This window comes from Pelodiscus sinensis, chromosome 4 (assembly GCF_049634645.1).
Source record: "Pelodiscus sinensis isolate JC-2024 chromosome 4, ASM4963464v1, whole genome shotgun sequence".
NCBI lineage: Eukaryota > Metazoa > Chordata > Testudines > Trionychidae > Pelodiscus > Pelodiscus sinensis.
The window spans coordinates 19,863,194-19,890,199 of NC_134714.1; the positions used below are offsets into that span (position 1 = coordinate 19,863,194).

General features: G+C 39.3%; 1 protein-coding gene across 5 annotated transcripts in view; it reads right to left on the reverse strand.

The window, feature by feature from the left end:
• The window catches only part of TDRD9 (tudor domain containing 9), a 151,675-nt gene that overhangs the window by 76,747 nt on the left and 47,922 nt on the right, over positions 1-27,006 (reverse strand). For all 5 annotated transcript variants that reach the window (XM_075926469.1, XM_075926470.1, XM_075926468.1 and 2 more), the window contains 6 exons: positions 10,843-10,946; positions 6,108-6,166; positions 5,111-5,165; positions 4,829-4,913; positions 2,713-2,770; positions 1,697-1,801 (listed from right to left, as the gene is read on the reverse strand). In XM_075926469.1, coding sequence (XP_075782584.1) covers positions 1,697-1,801; positions 2,713-2,770; positions 4,829-4,913; positions 5,111-5,165; positions 6,108-6,166; positions 10,843-10,946 — 466 coding nt within the window. The remainder of the gene's footprint in view (positions 1-1,696; positions 1,802-2,712; positions 2,771-4,828; positions 4,914-5,110; positions 5,166-6,107; positions 6,167-10,842; positions 10,947-27,006) is intronic.

Here is a 27,006-nt window from a genome sequence, read left to right on the forward strand (position 1 = left end):
CAGCTTTAATTCCCAGTATGACCTTTCTATAGGAAATCTGCAAGATTCTAAGCAATATGTCTGACTAATCCTTAAGCTTCCTACCCTCTCCTGACCAGTATAATATCAATCATGAAATATACTCAAAAAGGGGTTTGCTGAAAGCCTGAAGGGAGGGAGAATGGTTCAAAGTTCTCTTTTTTAATTATTTCATTAAAGCATTCCTGTTAATATCTGATTTTGTAAACTGTAAGACCTAAAACCCAAATGTAGTGCTTAAACTACCTGACAACATCCCTATATATTTTATTTTTGCAAGCTACAATTAAAGCCTTGTCTCCATTTGCATATTTTGGCAAGTTTTCTACCAGTGCAGCACCAGCAACAGTACACCACCATTGTTGAGAGTACTAGGTTTAGGCATTGGTTGAGCACTTTTAATCCCTACACAAGCTAAAGCTTCTTAAAAGCAATATTGGAAGATTTTATGCAAAAAAAAAAAAGCGATATGGTGGTTACACTTTCTGATTTTTTAATAAGAGTGACCCATGCATTTCTAATTTTTCTATTATACATGGCAATGACAGGATCAAGATTCTCATGCCGAAAGTTATGCCAAGATAGTAATGTTGTTTTGGTCAGCTAGACAAAATAGTATTGTTCTTCTATTCAGCAATGCTGCTATTTTTGCAAGCAGAGCAAAATTCTAGTACATTTCATTGACGTTCCTGTTTACAGGAATAGAACTGGTGGGCAAAGCAGAGGGACAGTGCAAAACGCACATAACTACATCACAAAAATCCAAGGCCCTGGGGCTTTGTTACAGCATCTGAGCAGAATATTTCTAACAATATCCATGCTGTTAGCCTTTGTTTTCAAGAATGTATCCATTGTCCAGGATCAGTATGGAAATACATATTTTAAGTAAGTTTAACAGTGTTTAATTTAAATAACTCTTTGTCCATTTTCGTAATATACAGCATCACACTTTTGGTGCAAATAAATTTTGCTAAAAAGCAAGCCAGTCACTTTAAATTTATCCAGAGAACACAGTGTATGAGTTATGAAATTGATAAATAGCTTACTTTAAAAAACAGAATTCTGCATTTAAAACCAAGCACCATTTAAAACTATCTTATTCTAAGGCTATGTCTAGACTACATCCCTCTTTCAAAAGAAGGGTGTAAATTAGACAGATCGAAATTGCAAATGAAGCCGGGATTTGAATTTCCCACTCTTCATTTGCATAATGGCAGCCACACACTCTTTTGAAAACGGGTATTTCGAAAGTGAAAGCACTGTCTAGATGTGGTTCTTTCAAATCAAACCTCTTTTTCAAAAGATCCTGTACTCCTCATTTATTTCGAAAGAGGGAAGTAGTTTAGACATGTACATTCAATAAGCATCCAATGTACAATAAGCATCCTTCCAAGTTGTATAGTGTTATACAAGCCTTCCATATCAAAAGTACTTTTATATAAGAAAAACATTATGTAGGTAGAATGTATCAACACATTTACAAAATCACATTTGAATATCCTGGAACAGTGAAAAATCAAAAAAACCAAAAGCTACAACAGACTTGCAACAAACCAAAGATTATGTGAAACAGCATTTTCACTTAATATTAATGCTACTAAAAGCTAAGGCACAACTCTTATGTCATACCTCACATGTATCTCTAAAGCTTCTTTACATAACACTGCTGCTGACTTACCTTTCCTCTGATTACAACTAGTCTTAGAAGCCCAACAAAGTCTCAGGCTCTGAAAATTTGTGTCTTCATCACAAACCAGAGTTCTAGTCAAACAGAAATCAATGACTGAAATTTAAAAAAAACAACAAGGTAATTCAAGTATTGCACTGAAACATTTTTGCAAAACAACAGCCTATACCAACCTTTACCCCAATAAACGAGCCTATGCCAAACTTTATCCCAATAAATAAAGGATAGCTTAAGATGTCAGGAGATGGCTTCTTCTTCTATCAGCAAAGTATGAATCCAGAAGTTTTGTTATTTTCCAAATATTCTGCTATGATTTATCTATGGAGTGTGTTCTGATTGGAATATATATTTCCATTCCTACCTCAGAGCTACTACTAACAGTACCACAACGTGTCTGGATACTCTAGGGTAGCTGTGAGTCCAAGAATAAGGAGTGGTAATCAAGTTTTGGACTCATAAGATCTATGAAATATACACCTGTAAGTTGCTAAGAAGGGGTATGAAGATATGCTTCTTTCAAATCTATGAGGGATAGGGAGTCTTCTTTGTTGATAGTTGCTCATGTTGATCTGAAAACCTCAATCATAAATGTTTGTGTTCACATATCAGCTCAAATGGTTCATGTTTAATTACTGTCTACCATATGTATGCATTTTTCCACAAGATAGAGATTCCTGTAAAAGAGTTACTTAAATTTCTGTGCCTTACAAAGACAAACCAGCATCAGACATGCTTAATCACCACCACCTAATATTATATAACACACTAAGGAAATCTTAATTTTCTCTCTTTTTTTGTTGTTACCTTAAAAGAAAGTCTGAAAGAGATTTCCCCGTTGTAAGGGGATTTGAAAGGAATAGAAATCTCACTATCCAAGTTATTATAAAGTAAAGGCAGGGATAAAGGTGCCACTTTTTCAGAAGGTGATGTGAAGGACCAAAGTAAGGAAATGCAAGTGCAGAACTTATAGGATGTAAACATTCCTAATTACAATATAGAATACTCACTATATTTTACATCTGGAACTGTCACAGAGCTCTCAGCCATGTTTGTAGACAGAATAATCTAGTTCAAGTCCAAAAAGAGAAAAAATATGCAAAAAAGTTAACTTATCTATATTAATATACGTATTTAAATAACTTTCCTTGTTATATAGAAAAAATGTGAATAAACAAGAAATATTATATTTGTGTTTTGCGCACTCTGCCATTTCAAAGTGATTTTCATCAGAATTGTGTCTAGACAAAAACTGTCACAACTTGGATTTTATTTTTCTAGTGTGTAGTTTAAAAAAAAAGGCAGAACAAAGAGCTCTATAATAAAAACTATTTGGAAATGGATGTTGTAACTTCATAATGCACTTTTAATTGTAACATTTCAATAATCTTACTAGCACTACAAATTGACAAGCTAATAAACATAAGGCATAGAGAATGATTGCACCCAGGAGCAAGACTCCACATCTACAGTTTTCTTTGCAGTAACAAGGCAATATACAATAATTTAATTATAACTTCATTAAATCTATTGGAGCACTAAGTCCTTTTTTTAAGCTGTGGCCAAGAGTAACAGCCAATATTATGAATTAGTTGAAAAAAGCTTTTCTGAGCTAAAGTGATCGGAAAAGAAAGTGACCAGTTTTTTTCTTGAACAAGGCTGGATTGCCTTTATATAATTGTAGGAGAAGATAAAATTAAAGGATTAAAAAGGACGTAAATTTAGTTAAGGTCATATCCATAGTGTAAAGAAGGCCCCAATTAGTTAATCAAAGAATGCCATAAGAATAATTACCATTGCTTGCATTGTGGGAAGGATGTATGCCTTCCACAATAACTAATAAAATAAAGAGCTGCAGTAACTATACAAAGGAAAATTATCTTAAAAGGAACAATCCTGACCCTTCCCACTGTTTCCTAATAAGCAAGGAGTAGGTGAGAAAATAAGAAAGGAAAGGCCTTAGGAAGAAGAGAGGCTGTAAATCCTTTCTGGATTAACACTGGAAATAGGGATAAATTGTTTCAAGTTGTTTTTTTTAGCTGAAATCAGTAACCAACAATAACATCAGTGGTTTGTTAAAGAATATAAAGAATTTCATTGCTAATATCTGCCTAACCACATTGGAGCTGACAAACATGGTCTAAATACTCCTGTGTTTATCCCATTTGCAAGTATTTTAATTAAATGTTTAGTTCCTGATTGGATGTAAGTAAACTGCTCACTATTTAGGCTTTTCATGCATAGCTAGAGCATTTGTATACATACCATTTGGCTTTTGGATTTAACAAAGTAATTTATGCTGAAATTACAAATTTGGTGTTTTTATATCAATTTTATGAATTTCATATATTAACAACTAGCAAATTTACCTGGCGTTGCTCATGTCCCTAAGGAGAGGCTCAGAGCAGGGGGCTAAGCGCAATAGGGGTGAAGGAGTTAGAGTGGGAGGGAGGGGCAAAGAAGGGCTCAGGAATCAGGGTTAAGAGTGAGAAGGATCTTGGAGCAAGGGATGAAGGCTGGGAGAGGTTTGGGGGCTCAGGCAAAGAGGTGTAGGAGGCTGGCTGATCCCAAGGTCTTGCCAGGACAGCAGGGACCACACAGCCTGGGCAATGGCTCCCCAGGCAGGCCAGGATGGTGGGGGCTACACTCCCCAGGTGCCAGATCCCCAGGACTGGTCAGGGCAAGGGGAGCTGCACTGCCCAGTCAGCAACTCACCAGCATGGAAACCTTATTCATGTACGGTGGCCAGCAGCATCCAGAGCCTCCCTCCCAGCTGGACTCTCTTACTGAAGTGCCCACCCCATGTGGTCATTCTGCAGTATAACTGTTCCAGCTAGCAGATTCCTCCCTTTGCCTTTTATGAGAAAATCATATTCCAAACAAATCCCATTGTCCTGCCCCAACCTAACCCTTATCTTGTTATGGTAAGTGGCAGCTGAATACCAAATTTGGGGGTCCTACCTCTTACCGTTTAGGAGTTCTTGGACAAACAGACTCACAGATGGACAGACAGATTAAACTCTCTCAAATATACAGGAAATAATTCTACTAACAGTGATCTTAGCCTTGGCAGTTAATGTTGCCCATGGCCAAAACTATCCACTTCTTTTGTAAAAATGTGCTTACCTTTCTGTAACCAGGAACTGGAGTCAAAAACACATTATTCTGTTCTTCTAAAGTCACACTTGAATGGAGTGGATATACTTGCAACCTAGAGGGAACATATCACTGAAATATCTATACAGTGATTCACAGTAGCTAGGGACATATTTACCCCAAAATGTCTTTTAGGACTACAATTCATATAGCTGAAGGAGTAATGTTAAACACTCAACAGGAATTTAATTACATTGAAATAGAACTCTACATATGTGAATGTTTTACCACGTGTTACTCATTTTAACTTACCTTTTGTGAATCATGCTTGTGAGAAGCTCATGCATGCAATTAATTTCAGCCAAACCTATGTTGTAAATAAGAAGTGGTTATCATTATCTCCTGGAAATGTAAACAAATTTGTCTCAGCAATTGGCTGAACCAGAAGTAGGGCTCAGTGGACTTGAGTGAAGTTATGTAAAAAAAATATATATATATATTACATTTGCAAGTTGCACTTTCATGATAAATGAATTGCAATACAGTACTTGAATGAGGTGAATGGAAAATAGTTAATGTTTTTTACAGTGCAAATATTTGTAATAATATAATATAAAATGAGCAATGTACACTTTGGATTGTTTTATAAGTGAAATAAATATACTTGAAAATGTAGAAAACACCCACAAATTAAATAATACATGGTCATCTATTGTTTAACATCATGATTAAAACTGTAATTAATTGTGATTAACCACAAGTAATATTTTTAATCATTTGATGGCCCTACATGAATTACTTGACATGTGGCTTTTGTTTGGTAGTGGTTACACAACTTGACTAGTGGTTTTGGAAAGGTTATTGACAAGTTTAAGATTTTCGAACTTGAACTGGTTCTTAAAAAAAAAAACAGTACAACTTCTTATTCATTCATGAAATGCTGTGTGGTCTTTTTCATATTATTAATTGAATGCTTACAATATGCCATGCGACATTACAAATAACTCCAACTTCAAGGATCTTGGTGAAAACTAGAATATGAGTAACTACTCACCATACAGTCATATGAAGGAGCTACGTATCCACATAGAATGGAGAAAATGAACACAGAATTTCAAGTATGATATAATTCAATACTTAACCCAGCAGCTGAAAATTTGGGAGGGAGGGTTGGTATCTTTTGTTAGAGGTTACTTTTTATTTGACAACATGGTCATACAGGTTTCGGCTAAAATGGAAGACTGATAAATGTACTAATGTTCACATGGCATTGTGTCATCAAAAGCACAACAAAAATATCAGTACCCACCTGGAAGAAACACTAACACACTGCCACGCTCTGACAAAAGGCCTTCATTTTTGTTCTCCCTAATATTAAATATATATTTTAATTAATTTACACTCTTTACTGACCTCAATGTATTACATTTCAGTTCCCTAAAAACCAGTTCATCTTGTAAGATTAACAAAAGTTCACTTTTCCTATAGGCTGTGCTATTTAAATTCACTGAAGAGACAAGATACAAAACATTACCTAAAGCTATATTTTCCATAAAACATGTACATAAATAATGAAAGCACATCTGCTCCTTGACCTTTAGAACTGTGTCACATGTAGAAGTCCTGTATGAGTATCACTATTTGAGAATGAATACAGTATTAACTTCATTTAGTTAAAATTTGTGAAGCACAAACAATCCTTCCTTTACAAAAAATGTTATGTTAGCTCTAACAGAAGCTTTTCCTATTATAAGCAGCATGTGGTAAGGAAAATTGCAAAGCTCATTATGATAAGCTACAACTGATTGAGTCATTTACACAATAGCAAACACACATATTCCTTTCACTTCCTAAGCACTGATAAGCTAGGCCATCACATGAACTGTTAGAGGCATCATTCCAGTTAAATCTGTGGGTGACTACGTCCAGAGACTACTATCAGTTTAACATAATACAAAATTCTTACAGTTGATAGCAGTAACTTCATACTGTTATGTTAATTTAATAGTTAAGTATTCAGTGGAATTTCCATCGACTACTCGACTAGTCAATAGGCACTTCCGCACTCCTACTTAGAAATATACAAGAGCCCCTGCTGGGGCTCTTGTACATTTCAAAGAAGGAATGCGGAACTCTGCGGGCAGCCTGGGCCGATGGGAAGTCCCACTGACTCCGGGCTGTACAGTGTGCCAGCTTTGAAATGCATAAGAGTCTCCAATGGGGGCTCTTCTGCATTTCAAAGCAGAAGCGCAGCATGGAGTTTGAGTTCCCCGCTGAGTCCCCTGCTGACCCAGGGCTCCATGCTGTGCTGCCACTTTGAAATGCTACACGGAGCCAGGGTAAGCTGGGGACTTCCCAGCAGGACCCAGGATTAGCTGGGGATTCCCCAGTTGACCGGGGTTCCGCACAGCATTTCCCCAAAACCCGGGGTCAGCTGGGGACTACTTAGCTGATACCGGGTTCCATGGAAATGCCGTGCTGGAGCCTGGGATCAGTAGAGGAATCCCCAGCTGACCTTGGGCTCCACGTACAGCAGCGCCACATAGCAGATCCCCAGGATCAGCTGTGTGGCACTGTCCTTTTCAAATGCCAAAGTGGCGATTCAAAGCAGTAGCACTGCACAGCTGATCCTGGGCTCAGCTGTGCGGCACTGTCACTTCGAAATACCCCTTCTTCCCCCTCTTCCGCCCCCCCCCCCCACTTTGCTGCCTCTGATAGACGCAGCAGGGAGGGAGGGTAGTAATCGATTGTAAGGGTCAATTATGGAAGAACGCTATACGTCTGAAGGATAGGGGTGGTGCGGCCTGCATTCCCCCCCTTTCCCATCTCCTCCCTCTTCCCTACTACTGATGAACTAGAAGCAAGCCTCTAGGAACATACGCCATTGTAGCAAGAACGAATTGTAGATAAGGGCGGGTACATAATCTTATTTACCTAAATGTACTGATCATGTAAACAAAGTCAAAGGACAAGCAGTACAGCTGAGCCATACTGTAACAAGCAATGAGTAATCCCCAGAAATTTCCAAACTGCCACAAACAAGGTAGAGACATTGTATTTAAATATCAGAGGGGTAGCCGTGTTAGTCTGAATCTGCAAAAGCGACGAGGAGTCCTGTGGCACCTTATAGACTAACTGAAGTGTAGGAGCATAAGCTTTCGTGGGCAAAGACCCACTTCGTCAGATGCATGCATCTGACGAAGTGGGTCTTTGCCCACGAAAGCTTATGCTCCTACACTTCAGTTAGTCTATAAGGTGCCACAGGACTCCTCGTCGCTATTGTATTTAAAGCTGCACCAGAGCACAGCAATTTGGACCTCACCGATAGGCTTTGAGTACTGGCGCCTCAGAAGCTGAGACAGTCTCCCACTTAGTCCGCAGCCGAAACAGGGTTCCCTGTCTTGCAGAAGGGATGTAAGAATGCCTCTTTTCCTATCATGTTGTTCTTTTAGTTAAGGGGCACAGCTGATAGCTGTCAGAAAATAAACTGCTTGTGTTTGACAGATACCTGTGTAGCATGTTTTTGTACTTTGAGAACTCAGTGTCGGACCTGAGACTTACTCTTGCCAGTAACATTTTGGCACAGCAAGCAGGGTTCTCTTGGTACAAATCGCTCAGCATGTGGAAGAACGGGAAGCAGACGGGCGAGGGACACAATAGCGTAGAGCACCAAATTCCAGGCTGGCTGTACTCATCAGCATGGGGTTCGGTTGCTCAAATCAGGTATGATGTAACTCCTGCCATGCAGTTTGAGGGGGAGCTAGCTGATGGGATCAGTCCCACTGGTATCCAAAAGGTGCTGGAGGAATTGGAAGTGCATAAGAAGGATAAGGAGGTGCGTCAGCCCGGATGGCTATTCCTAAGTGCACTCCACAGCATATGTGAAGAGGAAAAGGAGTAAACTATGTTTTTAAAGCAAGTATTGCAAAAGTTTAGGCATGGCCCATGGTCTGACAGTACTTTAGATTGTTTATATTATGCAGACCTTGAAAGCAAATTGGCAAACATTTACAAACTCTTAATCTTACTCAAAAGATACTGCTGAGGTCTGGCTGTTATGAAAAATCCTGCACTGAGGAGTTTTAAAAAAAATTAACTGACTGCAAAAATGAATATTTGGATTTACCCAAGTAAAGGAATCAGAAGGTATGATGGCTAATCAAGGAACCCATCCTTCTTACTAAATTAGTAATGGACAAAACCTGTGTCCCTGGAAAGGAGCCACTTAGCAGAAAAGCAGAATCAGGTACAGACCATAAGAAGGAAATAAGCATGTGAAAGAGGGTAAGAGGTTTGGGGCCCTGTGTGGGCAAAGTAGAAGGAATAAGGAAAGCAGCAGAAAAGGCATTGGAAAGTTAAATTACTGGGAAAAAGGAAAAGTTTTCATTGGAGGGACAACGCAAGTGATTAAGGGTATGAGAAAGTGAGAAGTTGACTCCATGGGAGCGTGGAAGGAATTAAGCAATTGTTATAATGTATCAGAAGAAAACCTGCTATGAAAGACTCCTTGTTTCTTTGTGGCCTCTTTCCTAAGCAATGTGTAAATAATCCAGGCAAATAAACAATCTAATTTAAATAGTTGTCTATGGACACTTTTTTAAAATGTGCTAAAAGAAAATGAGGGAAATTGAGGCATACCACCTTTAACTTAATAATTGAGCAGTGAAGCACTTTACCCAAACCTTCAAAAGCTGGTTTACAAAATAAAAGCATATTATTGGGTAACAGCAGGCCGATCAAGAAGTCAGCAAGAATACTTGTAAAGTAAAGGAGTATTACAAAGTATGATGTGCTACCCCCACAGGGGTAGAAAATTTTTCTTTTGTCTTTTAGAACATGAGAAAGAGCTGGTACCAGCTGAAGAGCAACTGAAAAAAAACCCATGGTTCTACTGTCCTTAACATCCCTAGTTATAACCTATCTTGTAAATGTAAAATGAAAATCAACATTCCCATATTGTACATGTAATGCACATTTTAATTATATCAATACCAGAAATATTAATTTTCACTGTAAAGTACTAATGTCTTTTCCTACAATGAGCACTTTTCCTTTCTGAAATTAAAAACTACAATAATAGTAATATGGGGAATGAGAATGTTGTATATGGTACTTTCAACTAGTATTTTAAAACAGTCTAACAAAGCAGCACTATAGAAAGTACACAGTTTGAGGGGGGAAAAAAGAGAAAGCTCAAAAATTCCTCAATAAGTATGCTACTCATTTATCACATTAATATCCACATCAACACTTATATTCTATAGTGAAATTTGGTACAGTTTAAACTGCATGATTTTTTAAAAATGTTAAATCGTACATAATATTCAAGAAAAGCTTTTAGTCTAAAAAGTAAAGCTGTTTTTTCTTCAGTATATATTTATAAATTAGTAAAAAAATCAAAGAATGATTGAAAAATGTAATTTTAAGTTGCTATTCAGCACTAGATCAAGTTCTAGTAGCTTTAGGATTTCCTTTACCACATTCTTACAGATACTGAATACCAATTTACAAAATGCTAAAAGCAAGACAAATGAAATGGCCTTAATGTGTTCTACCCTCTAATATGTACATTAAGCATGAAAGTCTGAAAAATATAAACAAGATGACATCAGTCTTCATTGCTTCTTATATGTAATGCTTTCCTTAATTCTTTTGTTAATAAAACAAAGATTCAAATTCTGCTTCTTTGCTTCATATAAAGAACATTCAATTCCAGCCTGCAGCAAAAAGTCTAAAGTTTTCAGCTGACATAGCTTTAATGGTCACTTACGCATTGTGCCCTGGAGTATATTTTTAAAATTCAAGAAACTCAATAAAAGCTAGAAGGAATCTAAATACAATTAATATGATCAGAAATCAAGCCAATAAGTCATCGTTCAAGATAAAAAGAGAGGAAAAAGGTGCAAACAAAATTAAATTCATGTCAAAATTATAATATAGGTACTGCAAAGAATCATATTCCCTAATTCTAGGGGAATTTTAACTTAGTTTACATTTTAACTTAGTTACAAATTCTTTACCAATAGACCTGAAGTATATCTTACCCACTTTCCTTCATTTCCATCTCATCAAACAATTGAATCAGAGAGACTGCAACTTCGTACATTTCTTTAGCAATCACTGGTTCCTCAAAGATTTGAGGAGAAAGCTGAGAGGGGGGAAAATGATGTTAAAATATCAACATTTAACACTAATACATTCAAGCCTATGTATTTTGAGTACAGTGCCAGCTAATTTTTCAGTACAAAAATAAATCTAGCACCTGACCTGAATTTTTTCAAGTTTCCTTGACCATATTAAAACCATTCCAATAGAGAAGACACGGAAGTCAGCCTGAAGATTTAAAAGGCTGGCTACTCAGAAGGGATGAACTTGTGATCTTACTACATTATTTCTTCAGACATTTTTGCAGATATTACAGCATTGCTCAACACCTATTCAGAAACATCTATTTTAAAAAATACTAAGATGTTGCTTGTAACAGTTATCTAAATAGAATAAGCACTATCAATTCCCAGTTTCCAGCAAAGTTTCCAGGTAATGACAGAAAAGGCTGCAGGATCCAAAACAATAATAGAAGTGTGGATTCATCCTTCTACGAGGATAAGAATGATCCCTCTCAGAATTCCCATAAGAAGTGCAATGCAGTGTTATGTTGTGATGACACAATCTGGCACTTAAAGCTATACTTCTTTTTACAGGAGTATTAGTGATCAGAACTTTTTTTAATCTCCCACTTTTTTTTCCTGTTTTCTGATGCAAAGCCCAAATTATAGTTATTCTAAAAAAATTAAGAATTATGATTTTATAAGTTAATACATTACTTTGCTTTGCAGAGTCCTCTGAAATACCTGTTCAAGTGGTAAGTAAAAATGATCAGGTAAGTAGACTGAGATTTATGTTAGATTCTCAAGAGATCATCATCTTCAGCCAAAGCTTTGTTGGCTCACCTTCATGAAGACAGAGTGCTTTCCTTGCTGTTCCGTGTCTGCTGATTTCATCATGACACTCCTAACTGTTTCAGAGGTGTAGCCAAGTTAGTCTGTAACTGGAAAAACTTAAAAAAACAACTAATAGTCTAGCAGCATCTTAAAGACTAACAAAACATGTAGATGGTAACACAAGCTTGAAGAGGGCTGTGCTCAAGAAAGCTCATGATACCATCTACATGTTTTACTAGTCTTTAAGGTGCTGCTAGACTATTCGTTGTTTTTTAAGTTACTCCTAATGGGATATGCCTTCTAAAGCCTGAATGCCAAGCCACTCCCTTCTCCTTATTTAAATCCACTATTAATCTTACTGAATTACTGTTTACAATCTTTAGTCCATAGTCCTCCGGGGGTGCGCAGATTATGTCTAAGATTTCAAAAAGTGTCTGTACCTCCATTTGAAATTTTTTAAGATTCCACAAATGAAAAAAAGACTGAAAAACACTGATCTACAAGAACTAGGATAATTTTAAAAGTTACCAAAAAGCTGCGATTGCACTGCATATCGGTACAAATACATATGCCAGAACTGAGACTCTACAGCAGGGGTGTCCAAACTTTTTTCAAAGAGGGCCAGATTTGATGAAGTGAACATGCGTGAGGGCCGACCATTTTGCCTGACATTCTTTGAACCATTAAAATTAAATGCAAATTAACTATTTTATGCAAAGTTTGTTGCAAACGGCAAACGACATAACACCAACTATACATGTTGTGTCCAAATATATTTATAACTGATTTAGACCAACTGACATTAACTGAGATTTTACAATGTATTCATCTCAATTGAAAAAAAAACTTGCCTACACTAATGTGAAGGGTGAAACTGAGATCTGGACTGCAGTACATAGGCTAGGTCTGGTTCAAAGGCAGTCCCTGATCTCAGCAGCTGCGGAGTCCGTCCCTGCACTCTCAGCCCCAAGGTAGAGGGCTTGCAGGGTCAGAGGCAGGTGGAGAGCACAGGGCACGCTGGCCTCACGGCAGCCCGGGGGCAGGGCGAACCCGTAGCCAAGCGGGGGAGCGGGGCTGCGGACGTGCCCTACACGGAGGACTTTAGGACCGCAGCGGCCGCCATGGACGGCGGCGGCGCGGCCAGAAGCGGCGCCAGTCAGAGGAGCGCCGGGGAGCCAGGAGAGGGGGAGGAAGCGGGGGCTGTCCCTGCACTCTCAGCCCCAAAGCGGAGTGCAGGGGCAGGGTTTGGGACCGCCGCGGCGGCGGCGGCCCCCCGAAGCGGCGCGCTGAGCGCGCCAGTTAAAAAAAGCACCGGGGAGCCGGGAGAAGTGGGGGGCCGTATTAAATCCGACCGCGGGCCGCATTTGGCCCGCGGGCTGGACTTTGGACATGCCTGCTCTACAGGATCCTATTAGTTTTCTTCTTCACTTTCCACTATCTGTTACCCATCCAATGCTGCTCATCTTAAAAAACAAACACAACCCCCTCCCCGTTCCCCCCAAAAAACAACAAACAAAAACCCAAAGGAAGCTTTTTTTTTAAAAAAAAAAAAATATGTATTGTAAGCAACTAGCATGTCTTGGTGTTGTGAAATAAGTCAATCTCATGGAGAGTCTCTGGTATCCCATACTTCTCATCATAGCCACTGGGTTCTTTTATCTTCTCTACGCTACTTTCCCAAACTAATTAAATGTACCCTCAGCCTTTTCATTGGCCACATGTAATCATACACCTTAGCCTGGTAGAGCATTTGCCACATAATTCTGCTTTTAAAACACGTTTGCTCAATCTTGAACTTCCACAAATTAACCATTTCTGTCTGGCTCATTCATGGCTTTTCTGACTGAAATGCTGCATTAGACTTTTTTCCAAATTTTTAGTATTTTCAAAGTCACTTAACACACACCCCTGAACTTCTCTGATTGTTGTTCCCACCAGTTCAGCTATTCCAGTATTAGTAGATCAGAGAAAAAGCAAGAGAAGGCAAGGAACTTGTGTTTTAAGAATTGCATCCTCTAAACTAGGATTACATGACACTGATTAAAACACAGGATACTTGAGTATCTCTTTTCCATAGCTTCTTCCTTCTCATGAACTTTATATATCCTGAAACTCATGCTCCAAGGCACACTACAAACTCAATCCACTTACCAGACCCACCTAGTTTCAATTATTTGGTCAGCAAATATTTCTTGTCTCTCTTCAACTTCCCTCACCAACGGCTTAATGCTCTCAAGCAGTGTTTTGTCATTATAGGGGTGTGCTGTTCATGTAAGCATACCCATAGCGACAAAGCACTGGTAAGAATGTTAAGCAGTTGTCAAAGGAAGTTGACTAGTGAAGAGGAATAGTTGCTGACCATGTAAACAATGGAGAAAGAACAATGTGCCTTAATATGTGAGCACGAAGGCATTCCTGAGCCAGTTTTGATCTAGTGCAATGGTTCTCAAACTGTGGGTCAGGACCACAGAATGGGTTGTGACTTCCCTTTTATGGGCTCATCAGGGCTGGTGATAAACTTGCTGGGGCCCAAAGCTAAAGTTGAAGCCTGAGATTCTCACCTGGGACTAAAGATGAGGCTTGGGCTTCAGTCCCCCATATCAGGGTCATGTAATAATTTTTGTTGTCAGAAGGGGCTCATGCTCCAAAGAACTGTGAAAACCACTGATTTAGCTAGATCACAACTGGCTTAATTAACAACAGCAGGGTAGTCACAGCAGCAGCTGGCCACTCAAGTCTTGAGAAGGGTTATATTCAAGAGGCTGGTTCATTCATTTCTGTCCCTGCTGCCAACTACTACTGTCACTCAAGTTAGCTATGATCTAGCCAGATGAAATCCATCTTGGGCATCCCAACAGGGCTGAAATTCCATCTCCTGACCTCAAAGTGCACACATCCTGAATTACACCTCATGTGTGCTTGAACGTCTCTGCTTGCTGTTCCCACCAGTTCAGCTATTCTAGTATTAGTATTAGTGAGAAAGCAAGAGAGGGCAAGGATTGTGTTTTAAGCATTGCATCCTCTAAACCGGGATTCCATGACACTGATTAAAATGCAGTGTTCATCTGGAAACCTCCTATATAAAACACACCCACTGTGGCTGCCACCGGGAAAGAAAGACCAATTGTAGCCATGGTGAGCTAAGTTAGGGAAAATAGTGTTAAATGGAGCCAAAATGCAGTAAAAAGGCACTGCTGCAAAGTGTTAAGAAGGTAGAAGTTGAGAAGCTGAGAAGAATATTTGGTGAGCATATAAACAAAACTTGGATAGCTTTGGTGTAGATGGAGAACAGAGTAAGGACATATTCAAAACCCATTCACACTGTATTTAATTTCTACCAGGCATAAAACTAACCTAATTTTTGTTTAAAAAATCCTGAACGGTCACATCAGAACAGCACAAATGCTGTATGAACTTGCTATTACTGAACAAGTTCACTTCATGCGAATGCTGAAACTAAAACTTGAAGAATTTAACTTTTCCACTGAAGGTTATTTATCTTTTCGAAATGAGGGAGTATAATAATTTTTAATCAACTTAATTTTAATGGCTTGGGTACAAAGTTGTACTTTTTTTAGTGTACTTGATGTTCTATGAGGAACTGCCTTCTCCTGGCTGCCAGAGTCTAACATGCTGCTTTTTAAATTATGTCTGCTTGAATAACTTTCAAATTTGTCTTTTCACTTTACTAGAGCTACTGGACCTCTCTGTTATTCCTCAACACGACAAGGCTAATGCACAACACATAAAGGTAATGATGTGACAATGAATAAAGTTCATAAATGCTAGCAGTTGTCTGAGGAGACCCATCAAAAAACAGACCTGATTTTGATGTATGCACTTCACTAACTTGCTTCTGGATTCCAAAAACTCAATCCAAAAGAAGCAAAAGAGTCACCCCAATAAAATGAGGAGAGACCTTATTATTTAATTTTTGCCAAATATAGTTTCTCAAACAAAACTTCAAGTGACAAAGCTTTCACTCCAAATAACATACACAATATTTTTCCAAGGGAACATACTTATTCTTAAAAGTTACTCATTAGGAACAAGAAAGATCAAAGGTGCAGGCTTTGTTGTGTCCCAGATTAAATATACAGCTGCTTACAAAAGGCTCTGCAACACTCCAGCTAACACCTCGGAATAAAATTAATAGCAATATAATCTAGACTGAACGAGGCCACTGTGTGTCACTGATGTGACATGAAGGCTGCATGTCTACACTTGGGCTAAAAAGTGGAAAAGCGTCCGTGGCCAATCTAGACGCGCTTTTCTGCAAAAAAGCCCCGATCGCCATTTTCGCGATCAGGGCTTTTTTTTGCGGAAAACAACTCTCTGCTATCTACACTGGCCCTTTTGCGCAAAAGGTTTTCGGAAAAAGACTTTTGCCCGAACGGGAGCAGCATAGTATTTCCGCAAAAGCACTGACAATCTTACATGAGATCGTCAGTGCTTTTGCGGAAATTCAAGCAGCCAGTGGTGACAGCTGGCAAGTTTTTCCGCAAAAGCAGATGATTTTGCGGAAAAACTTGCCAGTCTAGATACAGCCTTGGAGTTAGGGATGTAATTCCCAATTCTTGAAGACATGCTCATGCTAGCTCTCAGTTCACACACTAAAGGTGATAGCAGAGCTGGAACAGCAAGTGTCAGAATAGGCTAGTTGCATTGAGTATGTATCAATAGGGTCCAGGTGATAAGGGCTATTTTCAAAAGAGGACATACAAATTCCCCAGGAATTTGCATCTTCTTCCGATCTCACTTTTGAAAGCAGATCTTTTGAAAGTGAAAGTAGTCCAGACGCGTTCTTCCCCCCGGGGGGGAAAAAAACCCTCTCTCGAAAAAAAACGCTCTTCCTTAAAAAATTAGGTTTACGCATTTTTTTAAAAAAAGGCTTTTCCCCTCTTCCCCCCCCCCCCCCCAAAAAAAACACGTCCCGACTACTTTCACTTTTGAAAGATCCGCTTTTGAAAGTGAGGTCAGAAGAAGATCGGGAATTTGCATATCTTCCGATCTCACTTTTGAAAGAGGATCTTTCGAAAACTAAAGTAGTTTGGACGCAGTTTTTTTCTGGAATTTGCATATCCAATGGAATTTGCATATCCTCTTTCAAAAATAGAACATAGTGTTCAGGCCAGTTAGCCCTGCCACAGCTTACCACTGCCTATGTTACCATGGCTACACTAGTTCAACGAGAGCAGTGTGTAGGGTTGTTAACTAGTTGACTATCTAATAAGCAAATGCTTACCAGATAGTCAACACACTAGTTGCTCCCCCCCCGCCGCTCCCACCCCGCTGCCTCGATCTGAAAGAGACAGCAGGGGAGGGGGAGAAACGGGGTGCTTCAAAGCAGCAGTGCCACATGGAGCCAGGCCAGACCCTGAGCTTCACACAGTGTTTCAAAGTGGCAGCACAGTGTGGAGCCCCAGGTCAGCTGGGGACTCCCCCACTGACCAAGGGCTCCATGCAGCTCTGCTGCTTTGAAATGCCACAGAGAGCACAGGGCCAGTGGGGAACTGCTTGAGTCCCACGCTGGCCCCGTGTTCCCTGCAACACTTTTCACCTCAAAGGTTGAGGCACCCTTATCGATTAACTGAATAAACGATGCAATTGCATAGACTATTTGATTAGCCAATTAATCTAAATGTATTATCCTAAGTAGTGTGAGCATGTCTACATTAGCCAGGAATCACAACCCTAGTTCCAAATAGTGATGTAAATTACTGTTAAAAAACCAGACTGCCATAATCACAGGCAGGGAGCAGCTGGAGCAGCCCCTGACGCATGACACACTGTGGTGGACCTGGTCAAATCACACATGGGGGACTGCTCCATCCTGGCCGGGCAGCACCCACTGCACCGTGTTGCTTATGGGATGCTGCTCCTCCGGCTGGATCAGGCACTGGTTAACCAGTTACCCCAGTAAGTATGCTGGTAAGGTAAATGCTTACCATGTAACCAGTTAACCCTTTACATCACTATTTCCAAATGTACCCTTAGATCATCAGGAGGAGTCTGAGAAACAGATGTGAACCAACAGATAGCACCTTCACTCATCATGTTTAAAAAAAGGAACTATTTGGTACAGTTAGAGGGCAGTGTTTACGCTGTGCATGGGCACTGGCTTATTTATTGTCCATTGCCATCAAAGGTAAAAAAAAATCTTTGCAAGAAGGCATTCCACTGGCCTACCAACAACCTACCGCCCAGGAGCAAAATTTCTGGCAGAGTCAATCTTTGGAAAAACTTATTTTATATGAGAATGAAACTTGGTTCTTCTCTTTGATAAACTGTACGATTTGATGGGGACTCTCCTGACACTGTTATGCAAGCACATATTATCAATAATGTCATGGTCTAATTAAATATACAGTAAATATCTAATAAATGTATTTATAGAATACCTAAACATGCCAACAGAATGGGAAAATACTGCCCTTAGGAAATTAAGCCAAACCGTGCCTTTTGCCTTCCTACAGTACAGAATGACCAGCATCACCTTTGTGTGACCTCTCACAACTGGGAAGCACAAGTACATATTATGAACAAGTGACTACCCATTCTCTCACTTAACACTTTCCTTCCCTCCTCTAGAAGAAAAGTGACAGGAGGGAATGATGTGTACATCAGATTCACCAGCATACGTCTATCCATAACGTAAGAGCTATTATAATCAGGGACAGGATAAAGGTACACAAAATACTGAACAATATAATGGTCATCTGGGTGTGCCTATTTATCTCCCATAATACAAGGACAAAGGAATAGTTAATTAATTTGAAAAGGTGTTTAAGCTGAATTTGATTAAAGAAAATCTATTTTAAAAACCAAATACAAAGTAACCTGTGGGACTCATTGTCAAACTGTCATTCAAAACAAGAATTTAGCAGGATTCAAATAAGACATTTTTCTAAACAACAGCAGCCACTTTTACATTAGGCTTTTACAGTAACTCCTATATAATGCAGTAGTTACCTTCCCAGAAAACTGTAAGGTATATAAAAACATGTTATATAAAGACTAAAAGGGAAATATAGATTAAATTCCCAGACATGACAAAGTTATACATGCTGCAGACATGGGCATGGAGGGAGTTTGGGTGCAAGAGGGTGCTCAGGGAAGAGGACTGGGGCATGGGAAAAGGCGCAGGGTGCCGGATCTGGGGGGCGCTCACCTCAGGCGACTCCCCATGACTGCTGTTCCTCACAGAGCCATGGCTAGACAGCTCTGCATGCTGCCCCAGTATCTCCTCAAGCGCTGACCGTGAGGGTGGCCCTTGAGGAAGGAGGCAGTGTACAAAACTGCCTGGCTATGTCTGCCTGGCTATGTCTCCTACTCCAGCAGGGCAGCAAGCAAGGGAGCTGCTTGCAAGGAGCGGCCCAAAGTAAGCACCCTTCCTTCCCCCATCCCGATCTGGTATCCCAAGCCCCTTCCTGCGAGCACCCTCGTGCATCCAAATTTTCTCTCGTAAGTGTGCACTATTTTAAAATAGCACATGCAACATAAAAATGGGTCACTAAATGAAAACTTCATTATATCAAAAACACACTATATAAACATGCATTATATTAGGGTTTACTTAATGTATTTTTTAAAACAAAGGACTATCAAGTATTATATTTCAGGGCACATGCAAACAAGCAATAGATGGTTTGAAAAAAATCAAGGAGATGTAAGACATGATTTAAGTCATCTTATTTTTTTAATTATTGATTATACATCAGATTAAGGCTTTGTAAAATTAATTTGAAGATTTGTGCTACTGCAATCTTATAATTTAATTTGTTGTAAATTTTAATCTAAGTGCTATGTTGATAAATGCAATATTCATGGGTTTAATGTGAAGAGGTGTAGCATTAGGAGCTAAAATTGTATTTATTAAAATCATAAATTGTGCCACTTCAAAAGAGAATTGCTTTATATTATTTGGCTTTCAATCCATTACTGAAATTACCACACATTTTATACACTCAAGCAATTTACAAAAATAGGAGTCATAGGCTCCTAGGTCCAAATTCAGGCATGTATAGATGATATTTTCAGAAGTAACTCACAATTTCTCTTTCGTATCTATTCCTATCTGGTCCTTACCACTGTCATAAGTACAATTATGTAACAGATGGATGTCTGATCTGGTATGGCAATACTAATGTTACCTTATGTCCTGTTGATCTCTCAAAACATACATTTCCATATTTATTTGGCTACCAAAGCTTCCAGTTCCCTTTTCTCCATAAGCCTTTCTTTTGCCCATCCTCTTAATAAACATTGCTACCTATAACCTGAAGATAGTTTCCAAGCCTGTATTTCTTACCAAGCTGTACAATGAGGCCAGTAAACTAAAGCTTCACAATTCATTTCCTATTTTTCTCCAGCTTGTATAAAAACCAAGAGGTTGTATGTGTGCTTTTGAGTAGCCCTAAGGTACAAATACAACTTGAACCATCATGTTTGTTCCTCCCTACTAAGCAAATGGTTGTAGCCAAGAGGGAAAAAGAGATGAATAGTAAGAAATAAAGAAAGTCAGGAGAATTAAAGCTGAAAGGCCATTTCTAATACCTAGAATAATCAAAACACTTTAAAAAGCCCACCCATCTTAAGTAGCTGCCCCCTAGTCATGATCTTTGAGTTGAAAGATGTGGCAACTGACTTGTAAGCTGTCACAATTTTGATAAATGCAACTTGATAGACAGACTTCCCTGTGAACTTCCCAGTTATCTTTTTGTGTCATCTATCATCAAGAATATTTCAAAGACATCAGAAATTACATAATCTCCTCCATGCTGTCCATTTGAGCCAACATGTCACTGCTAAATATATGGATGCTGACAGGACATTGTTATACTAAGTTTCTTGCAGGCTTTTTCTGATGCATCAGAATTTTGATGGCTGCAGGAACCTATTAGTTTCTTTGGTAGTCACTGTGCTGAAGAGAAAGAAACATCTGACTACTGTAGTCAATTAAATCTCTCTTAACTCTCTTACAAATTGTCTTGTCTTTTCCTTTTTCTATAGGCTTTATCCTTTGACATGGTAGAAACTGTAATGAAATTAGATATACTGTAATTTCATTAATTCATCAATTTTTGCATTGTGTGTCAGTTAATCAAATTTAATTGATTGTTTCCACATCCTAGTTATTTTTAGAATGGATATACCTGTAGTAAGGATCCAAACTTGGGTGGCTAGACTGTGTCTTGAGAGCTGCATGTGGCTCTTTTACAGTTCAAAAGCAGCTTGCAGAGCCCCACCCCCCCATTCAAACTTGGAGAGAGAGCTTGAGAGCAGCAGAGTGGGGGGCAGGGACTTCTGCCCTGTTGGGAGGAGGGGTCTCAAAGTTGTCAGCTCCACAGGGTGTACTGGGACTTGGAACTTCAGCCTTGAGCCCTGGCAGGTGCCTCTCCTGAAGCATAAGCCCTGAGCCCCAGTAGGCTCATGCCAGCTCTCAAACTTCTGTAAACTGTTGTATGCTGCTTGGAAGATCATTAAGTTTGGCCACCTCTAGTCTAGGCCAGTGTTTTTCAACCAGTGGTACGAGTACCCTGAGAGGTACTTGAGAGAAATCTGGGGAGTACTTCAACACAACTGAAATTTGGAGAAAACTGAATTTTTGTTGTAAGCTTTACAGCGCTTTATTATTTTTGTACTTTTTATCCCCAAAAATGTCAGCACCTGCCCGGCTACAATTAAATTGTTTAAACAAATGTGTTGCAATGGTCAAAAAAAAATTGTGTCTGAAAACTGTAGGTATTAGGGGTACTTCTAATTTCATTTTTTTAAAGGGGTATTTTATAAAAAAAAAGGTTGAGAAAAACTGGTCTAGACTATCACTGTACTGAGGTCAGAAACAAGCTTTCCATTTTATCCCAAATAGCTTGTTAACCTTCAATGTTCCTTAATCTCATCTCACAATATGCCACTATAAATTAATGTAACAGAGTTAAACAGGACACTCAAGTGTGAGTCTCCCCACAACTGTTTCAACCAAGCCTCATATCACAATGCTGCTGCTCCCAAAATAATCCCAATTTGTGTCCAATATCATCTCTTTTCTGCCACTCAGATTCACAAGCAGACCTGGTTAGAGCCCAGAGGTTTCACTAGGACTGTTATTGATCATGTCCTAATTGACAATCATTGGCAGTCAATAGTCATGGATGTATGACTTTGCAGAGGTACCTAACTTGACACTAACCATCGGCTTCTGCTGAAAGACGCTCTCCTTGCACTTCGATGACAGCCAGCCAATTAGTCCAATTCAGTCAAAAGCTGTTATTAGACCTGAGCTCTCAGACAGCTTTCCATTCTGGACTGCTGAAGGCTGCTAAAGTATTAGAGACTTAAGCCTCACCCCCTCTGGTATCTGATGAAGAATAGCATTACTTCAGGGGGTAGCCGAGTTAGTTTATCCTGTACAGACTAAGAAAACAAAAAATGGTCTGATAGCTCTTTATAGACTAACAAAACATGTAGATGGTATCATGAGCTTTCATGGACATAGCCCGCTTCTGCACACGGAAGCTCATGATACCATCTAAATGTTTTGTTAGTCTATAAAGAGCTACCAGACCATTTTTTGTTTTTTAAGTTAATAGCATTACTGTAATTCAAGTCATCAGTGCTGACTGCTGCTAAATTCATGCCAGGGTCTCAGCCCTTCAAATACTAATGGATTACTAAGGATAGAGACATGCAATGCAATTGGAGGTAAGAAAAAAGGAAAGGCTACAATTTGAGTCTTCAAAGATGCATCTGCTAGGAGTAAAAGCGAAGGCCAAATGGCTTCTACTTTGAAATGCCATCATGTCATTGTTTAGGAAAATACATGGAATCCTGGTAGTAGACTCAAAAAGCCAGTTTAGAACATGCTGCTGCCAGGCACAAATCTCTTCAGTCCCTAGTCTATGTTTAGGAATCTGCAAGCACAGACAGCACTAACTTATCAGTAAAGAACTGGGATGGCAGCATCAGCCAAATCCTACAAGAACAGTTGCACAGATGGGAAGATCATTTAAAAAAAAAAAAAACCAAAACTCTTCTGAACGGTCTGTCACTGCAGACCCTCATCCATGTGAAGCAAGTTCCAGCAAACACACCTTCCTTCAACCAAGTGGATCATACTCCATAAGCTGAAGTCTGGGAAGACACTAGGGATTTATCACTACTATAGCCTGGTTGAAAAGAATTTGTTATTGTGCCTCTTTTCAAAAAGGGTGATAAGCCAAATATAGCAACTATGGTGGCTACACTGTTAGTTCCACAGAAGCTCTTTGGCTTTTGTATTAATAGCATGACTCAATGATGCACCTCATGGTGAAGGCTAGGATATTCAGTGCAGCTTTAGATCTCATTCCACAGATCTTTACCTTAAGACAGTTTTTTTTGAGAAGATGGATTAAATAAATCTTGCATAGCACTTTTTTAGAGCCTTCCATCAGGCCTTTCATTCAGTTCATTGAGCAAGTTGCAGGATCTAATGAGGTGACTCCATGTCCCTCAGTATCACTGACAGAAGAGCTCTATAGTGGAACCAAAAACTGTATTCAATTCAATTGCTGGTCTAGAGCACTGTTTTTCATTTCCACATGAGTTCAGGAAGGCTATGTTCTAGAAGCCATGGTTCTCTGTTCCAGGTCAGTGAAAGCTGTGGGAGTGATGCCCACAGGTGAAGGGGCCATTGCAGGTTGCCCACCACCAGTCTAGAATATTGCTACACATTTTCTGGATATGAACACAAACTCTCTATAAATATTTAATGAGAAAGGTAAACAAAGGGTTCTAAGTCTGAATTAAAGGTTATATAACCAAACTCAAGCCTTCCAGCTTTCTCAGCGAGTTTGTTGTTCCAGGTAAGTAGGTTACAATACCTTGCATAATTTTAAGATAGAAAAGTTAGCACCCGTAAGTGCTCATTTCACATAAGTACTGCTCCGTATGGTCACATGTCTAAAATGACCCTAGAAGAGTCTTCCTTCTGACCCCATTGAAAGAAGCAAGAACTGCTCCAAATCAAGTTATAAACAAGTTCAACACACAAAAAGTTTTAAAATGAGCCACAAATACTGTCACAAATGCTGTGCTGCTGTAGTGCGCTGGGAAGCAGAATGCAATTCAGTCACTCCCTGACCTGGATGGAAAGTATTATCCACCAGCCTTATATTGAGCAGTATGTCACCTTGTGCAACACCACAGCTGTGCTGGCCAGCATGTCAAAAGTGGAAGCCAAGACTCTTGTCCATCACTTGCCTCTTCCCCATCTGCATACCTGGAACTGATGACACAGGGCTCTATGAGGCCTGCCCTCTCCTTTTTGCTGCTAACAATGGTAAGTGCATGCAGGATGGGCCACAATCTGATCCAAAGTAAGGATCTATTTGTAAATGTATTATTCATATCCTTTTACAAGAACCAATAATTCTTATGAAAGTCATGGAATAGTATAGCATTGAACTTCTAGTTAATTTGCTATAACTGCTTTTACCATAACATACTGTTTTGTTCACAGTGATAGCAGTACACAGAATAAAAAGTTACTCTTGCACATTTAATCTGGATTAGTTTCAAACAGTGTCTCATTGCAACTATGCTTATTCAAGCCCAGCTAGTGGTGAGTCTGTGACAAGAAAGTCAACTTTATAGTAATCATTGTGTAAAACTATATAGCTTTTAAATGACGCAGTTACTCACAGATACTTGTTTTCCTTAATCTTCTCACCTCACATCCTGCCCAGAAAAATCCTTTGTAGAGAGCATGATTGCTCCACCAATTAGAAAGCAGGAAGCAAAAAATCCACCATAGGTGGCATATAAACCGTAGACCAGAGCTTCTCAATACGTGGCCCGTGGGCTGCCTGCAGCCCATTTGTTTGCGGCCTGCAGTGGGGTTGGGGTATACATTCAACATACGGCCAGCATGTGGGATCCTTTGAACATGGCCTTCACTGGGAACATGTTCCACAACAGCGAGGTGTCTCCCAGGTGGGGTGAGCATTGAAAGATGGAAGCGAACTGGGTGGCTGTAAAAGATGGGTAAAGAGTGTCAGAGTTTCTAGCCCCCAGGGAGGTGGTGGCAGGAGTGCTAAGGCATTGTGGGAAGTAATGGCTGCTTAGCCTCGTGGGCAGAGCCTGACAGGTGCTGACTGGCTCGCACTGGCTACGTTTGGATCCAGCACCAGGCTTAATCTTTGTATTCATGCCAATCACTGTGAAAGAAACGGTTTACATAAATTTGCATGTATATGCAACTACACTTAAGTTGCGGCCCTCGGCATGTGCAGTATCATTGTGGCCCCCGGGGCTTCCGAGATTGAGTAGCCCTGCCACAGACCATCCATTTTCTCAGTAAGAAAGCTTCCAAAGCAGGAAAATAAATAAAAACTTAGAATAAAATATTTCAAGCAACAATCGCTGAGGGAAGACAAAAAAGATGAAAGAAGAAACTATCACAACAAACAAGATCAGTAAGTCTTCCTTCCTTCTCCCAGCACATTCAGGAAAATCTATTCCAGGAAAGACATAGAGAATGCAGAAGTAATTCAAAGGAGGATTTACCTATAGTGGAACTTGCAGAACCAACTAGCACCAGACACAACCAGCTCGTAGTGGCAGATTCAAATATGTTATGATCACCAAGTCGCCTTACAAACATAAGAGGCACCTTGATTCTTCTACACCGAAAGTAACACCATGTCCTAAGAAAACCTATGCTTATGGTACAAGTGTGAGGTTTCATCGTTTTGAAGACACAATATTTCCACAAGAAGATAGTAAATTTTATCATTGGCAGTGTCTTCTCTAACGCTCTTAAAAATAAAGTATTTACCATTTCTGAAACTTTATCCAAATGAAATCAAAGAAAAGATGAAGCACATCACGTACAGAAGGCAAAGAAGACTGAATGCAACCAGATGTGCAGGGAAAGAGAACCTAATAAACTCAATTCTCTGTATCTGGGAAGAGAAGTTGATGGCAATTAAGTGTGTCTCAGTGATAGAAAACAATTTCAGAAATACTTAAATGCACTTGAGAGGGAGATCTATATGCATTTGTAAAACTAACAACGCTCAACTGAAAAAGAGAAGGTCCGTGTCCTTTTCAGAGGGGAGTAAAACAGACTCTTTGCCTGGGAATGTCAACTAACGTCCCTTCTCTGAGTGGATCTACGGCAGGCAATAAGAAGGGAATTAGAAGAATCAAAATGAGGTTTTCACAGCAAATAGCTTAAAGGAGTAAAAAATAAATGACTGTGAAAGGCTCAAAGGCTAGATCACCATGGGGGTTAAAAACAGAGAATTAAGGAAAATAAGGACATTGCTGAAAAGCTACTTGATTTCTTTGCAACTGTCTTCACCACCAAGCCTGCTGGGGAGGCACTACATGAACATAGTCTTTCCTGGTTAAAAAAAAACAAACATGTTACTATGAGACAATGGAAGCATCAGAGGAAGAAGTGACAGAGCAAACTGATAATTTAAAAATCAGTACATCACCAGGTTCAGACAGTGTACACATTTAACAGTTCTGAAGGAGTGAAGTATCAGAAGCAAGCTGATAATAGCATGCACTTATAACAAAATGAAAATTAAGCCCCTGTTCTAGAGGACTGGAAAGCAACTAACGTAGTCCCAATATTTTAAGGTGTCTGTAGGACTATTCTGAGGAATTACAGAAGAGTAAACTGGTAAATTGGTTAAAATGAAAATTTTAATAAAAGAACAAAATATTTTAGAAGATGATGATATATGGTCTAAACCATCAGTTTCCACAAAAGAAATGGCATTTCACTTATCTTAGATTTTATTGAATATATCAATAAGGCAGTGAATAAAGAATTGATTAGCTTCTGTAGTCTTTTTTGTGGAACCTTTTAGATAGACTTTTGAAAGGCTAAATAAGTTAGTTATTCATTGGGCAAGAGGCAAAGTTTTGTCAAGAATCAAAAATACGACACGGGACAGAAAGTAAAAGGTAGGATTAAGTGGTCAATTTTCATCCTGCCAAAAGATTAACAGTGGGGTGCTGCAAGATTCCACATTGATTCCCATGTTTATCTGTTAATTGTGTGAAAGAGAGGATGAGCAGTAAGGTAGTAAAAATTCCAGATGACAAAGTTATTGGGGTAAGTCAGGGACCAGGAAGGATAGAGAAATTACAGAAAGACCTTGCAAAGGCAGGTGAATGGACAACATGCTGATAAACTAAAGTTGGTGTCAATAAATGCAAAATAATCCACATTGGAAGAAAAAAATTAAGTCACTTGAAGAACAAAAT